The sequence below is a fragment of the Phytophthora infestans genome, genomic scaffold (assembly GCF_000142945.1).
Source record: "Phytophthora infestans T30-4 supercont1.21 genomic scaffold, whole genome shotgun sequence".
NCBI classification, from domain to species: Eukaryota; Oomycota; class Peronosporomycetes; order Peronosporales; family Peronosporaceae; genus Phytophthora; species Phytophthora infestans.
Window position 1 is genome coordinate 1,743,091 of NW_003303738.1, and position 6,955 is coordinate 1,750,045.

Genomic DNA, 6,955 nt, shown 5'->3' on the forward strand with positions numbered 1-6,955 from the left:
TCAATTAACACAATACATTTTGCAAATATCCCTTGGTCTCACCTTTCACGATGCGTTTTATCACGAGAATTCTGGATGAATCTGATCGGATGGTAGGACGAGTTTCCCAAGGCAAATTTCAGGTGGGACTGCCCGTTGCACGCTTTACATGCCACTTTGCGATTAACCTCTCGTAAACTAAACCTCCCACCCCAGTCAGGCATGCGCTGGCTCATTTGGATTGCGCTCTCGGCTCTTGTAATGCTCCAAGCGAGCACCCAAGCGCTGTCAACCAACAAAGACAACCTCGAGATCGAGACGAAAAGGTCGAGGCTGGATGCTGTTTCTCCGGTCCGGGTAATCTCGACTTTGCACGATGTCAGTGGGAACCGAAGCCTGCGGGGTGCCAGCAACAAAGTAATCGCGCAACATGAAGACGAAGAGCGCTACAGCACCCGCTCTTTGAAGAATTAGATCATCACTTTCTCGTTCAAGTGGATGTACAAAAAGGGAGAGACGCCAGTGAGCCTGAGAGCCAAAATGATGGGTAAGAACAGCTTACTCGTTCGCGAGTACAAATTTTGGTTTGGGGCCGTTCGCGCGACTGGGAAAATGCCCAAGTGGTCGTACAGTGGACAGTAATAAATAGTGAATTCGTGTGTAGTACGCTTACGCATGTGCACTTTCACTATTAGGGTTAAGCTCCACAAATATATCAATCGGGACGGTTGAGTTTGTGAACTTCCACACAATTCGCAGCTCGAAGAAGTGTGTTAGGAGTCGTGAAATTTTTTTCCTCCTGCAATCTTACGCCCTACTTCAATAAAGTTGCTCAACCAGCGATGTTGTAATGCTAACAGCTGTGGGCCACGGATAGTTTGTCGTCCTGCAACAATTTACCAACTAGGCAATGTTCTGCAACCAGCGATGTTTTTTGCCAGCATTTTTACAGTGTCCAGCAACATTACTCGGATTTTCAAAGTTAACCAACTTTATTGGTTCCTATCCTGCGTAACAAACGTTGCGCAGCCATACATGTAGACACCAAACGCCAATTAGTTTACAAAAGCAGTAACGTGCTCGCCAATTCATCGACGAAGGACCTGCACTCCGGCCTCAAGGAAAAATATAGTTAGGAGCTCGTCACAGATTACACATTGTCTTAAACTCCATTATCTCTACATGTTACTCACAGCATCTTGTAATATTCTCGTGGGGCTCGGAGCCGAGCTCGTCATGAAACTCATAGCAGAAATGATTTAGACTATGTTTTGCGACTTCAATTCTAAAATATGTATGCAATCTTAGGCGGTCGTGTATTGCAGGGATAAAATCATTGAAACAATAATTACGGTATTGGCTCACTAAAATAATTGATTATTGAGCGAAGTCGTATTGCAATGATTATTACTGTCTGTCGAGGAGTCTAGTTTCCAAGAGAAGTACAAATTTTAATTAAATACAGGCAGTCAAACAATACTCTGTTTCTTTTCAATTTAAAAATTTGTAATTGGTATCGAGCATGTTGAAATGATTTTTTTCGCCGTAAAACGTTTTGCAATCTAATATTTAATTTTTCAGACCCCCGCTTTTGAAAATATTCAATATTAGCAATATTTTAATATTGCTAAAAACGCAATAGCTTGTTGGCATATTTTGTGCATGATAACCATCGCTGTTGTCTGGTACCCATAGTGTGCCGAGAACTTAAACGCTCCAAGCTTACCACACCAAGATATATATGAATTATCTCATGCGGCTAAATAAAACGTCCGCTCGATTACGTCTAAAAACAAAGAAAATAGTTTGAGCAACATTCTTCCAGGTAGTGCTACGAGTAGTAGACCTGTCGGGATTAATTCGGTGTATGTAGCGCACACCAACAGTAGGTATCGATTCTATGCAAATTTCAAATGAGCTGATCTTATTTTCCAACCAAACGCTATTAAACTCTGAAGGTTTTACGTTCGTCAAAGGTTTTGCTAAGATGTCAAGAGATGCAGCAAAATCACTTGATTGGTGGACTTGGACAAAATAGTGAGCTTCGTTACTGTCGATTTTGAGGTGTTCTGTGCGGGTCTGGAGTAAATGCAGCTTCTGTCGAAGTCGTTGGTGATATTCCTGGCATTGGATATTTTCTTTTTCACGCCGTTTCGACGGCAGCCAAGCTTGGAGGATCTGCGCCACTCTGTCAGAAATAAGGGGGTAAGTAATTCAATGGTGCTCATACTATCCTGTCAGAACAAGAAGACATAATTACAGATTTACGTCAATTTGAATAATTAAGACGATTCAGCAAACATCGCGTACAGGCCCATCAGTGATATCATGATATTATGAGTGCTCGGCGATCCATATGGAGGAGATAAATTGGTAACTTCGGTGACCTTCGGCAGATACTAGTGGTTCCAAACAATTATATGGATGCGGACATGTTCAAACCTTGCCCCAGCTGACTGTTGCGATCAACAACATGGTAGCGAATACCTGTAACGGAGCTAAATGCAAGTGGCTACACATAGCCACTTGGTTACGAAAGAGGTTTTTCACATTGGTGTGAGCTACACCAATGTCTACATTTGACAGAATGTTGGTCTGCATGCATCCAATGCACTCATTGGTTAAAAATCATTGTCTTAATTCAATTTGTTTAGTAGGATTCGGTCAACAATGTTAATATATTCCTTTCAATTAAAATTATAGATTAGGAGGAATGCCCAACCCAAACAAACATCAGCTGTCATTTTTACCGGGAATCGGCTTTGCTTTCCTATTTAAATAAATCTATGCTTTGGAGCGAAAGTTCAGTTAATCGAAGTGAAACGCAATTTACGCTTCCTCATACACGTGCGCCAACGTGTTAGCCGACGTCCTGGGTTGGAAGTAGGCCCATTACATCTGATAGCAATTTGTAGCCGTCCGCTAGCTGACGAGATCCTATGGAATACGAACACGGGGCGGAGAACCAACCCACGGACAGTAATCCATCCATGCCTAGCTCGAATCCTCCTACCATGAACATTGTGCGTGCAGACTATCCCCATCTGGTGGATCCAGAGTGGGGAGCTCTCCAAATACTGTTAACAGTCATTGGCGGGGCAGCTGTATCGACAATGATACGTACGCTGTCGCCGACAGAGCAACACGGTGCGCTCTGGGATTCATCGTGAGCGAGCAGCACGAAGCTGCTGCAACAAAACTGTTGTCCGGGACAACACCGTGCTTTCGGTCGTTGAAACTGCACGGAGCCGTTAGGTGGGGAAAGAGGGCGAGACTCTTCTCTGATGGCTTGTCGAACACAACCTGACACAGCGGCTCGTCATATCAATGACGAACCGTCGAAGTTTGCGTTCGCCATGTCATGCCTTGGCGGACGCGCAAGGGGCTGGGCGTATGGCCGCCGGCTCACAGATTATACGTACTTAAGCACGTATGTGATCATTTTAAAGGAGGAGCTCAGACAAGCGTTTCATCCCCCTCAGAATGGGTTCCGGTCGAGAGCAGAGCTTCACGACCTGCGGCAAGGTAAGCATGCCGTTCCTGCTTACGCCCAACGTGCGCGGTACTTAATCTCGAACATCGTGACCATTCCGATCGACGAGGCGACAAAGGTTGTCACGTTCGTGAAGGACTTGAAGGATGTGTCGGTTAAGACCTATCTCTTCCGAGTGTACCCAAGTACACTCGAAGCTGCGATTACTCTTGCGATGCAAGAGGGGTTTAACCTAAAGCAGGCTAAGCTGCAAGCGAGAGTGCCAAGGATGGCATGGCCGATGCTGATAGCGGTGCGCCAGAGCCTTTGGAACTCTCGAATGCTTCTGCTGTTGACGCCAACGGCGTATTTGGGGACAAGTGCGATGTTTCCGTTGTGGGTACACTGGACACTTTGCGCCTGAGTGCAGAGCGCCTGTGCACTCGACCAGGGGCCAACGTGGCGATTCCGAGCATTGCCGCGTACAATAAAAAGCCGTGCAGAACAAGTAGGCGAGGCGCCCTACTGGTATTGCAGTCGCGCGTGTCTACAACGGACACGCGACAATGAGGACAGCCCCCAGCGACAGGGCTTCTCGCTGCAAGAATCAAAATGACAAGCCAAATCTTATCATCCTGAAAATGGCGTCGAAGAGAGCTGGCTCTCTTCGTGCTTTGGTTTACTCAGGTGCGCCGAACAACTTTGTTCGACTGGAAAATCGCCCGAAGCGGAACTTCGAGGAAGTTAAAACACATCGCAGTAATATTGAGGTTCGGATGGTAACACCGTAAGACCGGAAAAGCGCGTAGTACGCGTGTGCTTCTCGTACAAACATCGGGTATTTGTGGAAGATCGCATCGTCCTGATCCTAGACGATAGGTTCTGCTTGGTATTGGGCATGCCGTGGCTTGAGCGGCATGACCCAGTGACCAACTGAGAAAGGCGTACACGTGTACACTTCGGACGCAACGCGACAGAATGCGATGACCCTGTCAGTTTAGAGCGTGCACCACGAGGTGCATCCGAACCCACCGTTGAGGCAGCACCTTACGCTGCAGCCTCCGGACCCCATTCAAAAGCCAGTCTTGGTAGTGTCGGACCAATGTGTGACGCGTCCGAATTTGCGATCGGATGCGCTGTGATGCAGCACGATCACGAGGGCCGTGATCTTGTGGTCTACTACCAGTTGCGTCAGCTGAGCTTAACTACCCTGTACATGACAAGGGGTTCCTTGCCGTGAAGTATGCACTTGAGAAGTTTCGAGTGGATTTACATGGGAGTAGACCGTTTATGGTCTACACCGACCACGCTTCACTACAAACAGCAGTAAAGACTCCGTACATCTCGGAACGAATTGCGAGATGGTTATCGTTCTTAGCGGAGTACGATTTTCAGATTGAGTACAAATATGGAAGGTTGAATGTGGTGGCCGACGCGTTGTCGCGTCGACCTGATTAAGCTGTTAAGACAGCCCACGTCAATCGAATTAGCGTCGAACGATTAAGTGTTCCGTCGTCGACATTGATCAACGACGTGAAGAACGCATATACGAGTGACGTAGACTCGAAACATCTGCTAGACTTTGTCTTAGCACCTTCCGACGTGTCATGTCGCCACATCTGCGAGCTCATGCACTCCGATATCGGGTGCACGAAGGACACGGCTTTACGACGCAGTGGACGACGATGCGGATCGCATCGTCGTGCCGAATAATTATGATCTGCGTAGGCGGATCATATACGAGTATCATGATGCCCCTATGGCAGGTGTAACGGAATTACTTGGTGTGGAACACAAAGGGTACGGAGTACCCGGAGAGTAACAAATGCTTAGTACCTAAGTAGGAGAGCTAATAAGATCGCTCAGTACGTTGGCTGAAAGTCACACGTTATGCAATTGATAATGTTAAACTATGCTAGATAATTAAACAGATATGTAGGCGGTTTGGCCGCAATAATAGTAAATAAAAGACTTCTAATTTTGAAGCATAAAAGTTAAGGTGTTAGCGTTGAGCCCTGGTCTTGGGCTGTAAGCTCCTTTGGATATGGGACTTAGTATTAGTGACGCTTTGAGCTGAACGTCTTCCTCTGACGTGAAAGCTAGTGCAGCCCCGCTCCACTTGGTATCACTTGTTAACTCTCCGGGACTGAAGTTTAGAGGACAGATTTAATTGACTTTAATCTACTCACTTCAGCATTTACCGTTAACAACAACAACAGGTTAACAGCCGCAACCTCAACTCGACCGGAACGCTCCACGCAGGAACGCTCAAGAAACGGAACGCTCCACGCAAGAACGCTCAAGACCATGACGACTACCAAGCGTGCCGAAGTCCTCCTCGGGAGTGGGAACTACTTCCATTGGGAATACAATATGCGCATGACGCTAGCCAGAAAGGGCTTGCTTGCGCATATTCAAGTCGTCAAGCCTGAGAACGAGATCACAGAGGCGTGGCTCGTCAACGATGCCAAGGCGCTTGGCATCATCGCCCAGGGTGTGGAACTTCAGCACCAGACCAAGATCCGGTCGGCGACGCGTTCCATGGAAGCATGGGAAACGCTCCGCGAGTTCTACAATCGCACCACGCTCCACAACCGCGTGACGATGACGCGTCGACTGCACAAGTTCAAGATGGAGAGCGGATCGTCTATGGCCAAGCATCTGGATGCGTTCGATGAGCTGATCGTCGGTTTGCAGACGCTGGGAGAGCCCATGGACGAGGCACGTCAGCTGGTGGTACTGCTGAGCAGCCTCCCCGCCGAATACGAGCTCATATCGTCTATCGTGGAGAACGCCAAGGGTGTGACGCTCATCGAGGCCAAGGAGAAGCTGTTGAAGGCGTATGAGCGACTCGAGAAGAAGGAAACCACGGAGAAGGCGTTCCAAGTGAATGGGAACGCAGGCAAGTTCCGAAACGGCCGAGGGAACGGTCGAAAGTGGAACGCTCCGAAGCGGAACGTTGGTTTCAAGGGCAAGTGCTTCAACTGTGACCACGTGGGCCACATGAAGCGGGACTGTCCTGTTACGAAGAAGGGTAGCCAATACGATGCAGTGTTTGCAGTTGGTGGGGAACGCTCGGCCGGGTGGCTGATTGATAGCGGTGCGACGTCGCACATGACCCCTCACCGGAACGACCTGTTTGAGTACAAGTCGTTGGACACTAACATGGAGGTGACGATTGCAGACAGCAAGAAGCTGCACGTCGCAGGAACTGGAACGGTCAAGTTGACTGGTTTGGACGGTAGACGCATCCGTATGGTGGACGTGCTCCACATCCCCGGGCTCGATAGACGCTTATTTTCAGTCGGGAAGCTCGCGGAACGCGGTATGAGTGTGGAGTTCCAGCGTTTCAGTTGTGTAATTTGGGGACGGAACGCTGCAATAGCGTCAGGGAAGAAGGTCGGTAAGGCGCTCCTTTTGGACTGTCAGCAGGAGGAGGCCCGTTTCGTGGAATACGCCGGTCCTGACAGCGAGTGGGAGCTTTGGCCCGCTCGCATGGGTCAC

The 6,955-nt window shown here is 48.4% G+C and overlaps 1 protein-coding gene across 1 annotated transcript; it reads left to right on the top strand.

The window, feature by feature from the left end:
• Nucleotides 1–201: 201 nt before the first annotated feature.
• Nucleotides 202–453, top strand: PITG_12010 (secreted RxLR effector peptide protein, putative; the record flags this gene model as incomplete). Its single annotated transcript, XM_002901414.1, has 1 exon — nucleotides 202–453. One exon carries the CDS (start codon nucleotides 202–204, stop codon nucleotides 451–453), a length of 252 nt encoding a protein of 83 aa, XP_002901460.1.
• Nucleotides 454–6,955: the final 6,502 nt, after the last annotated feature.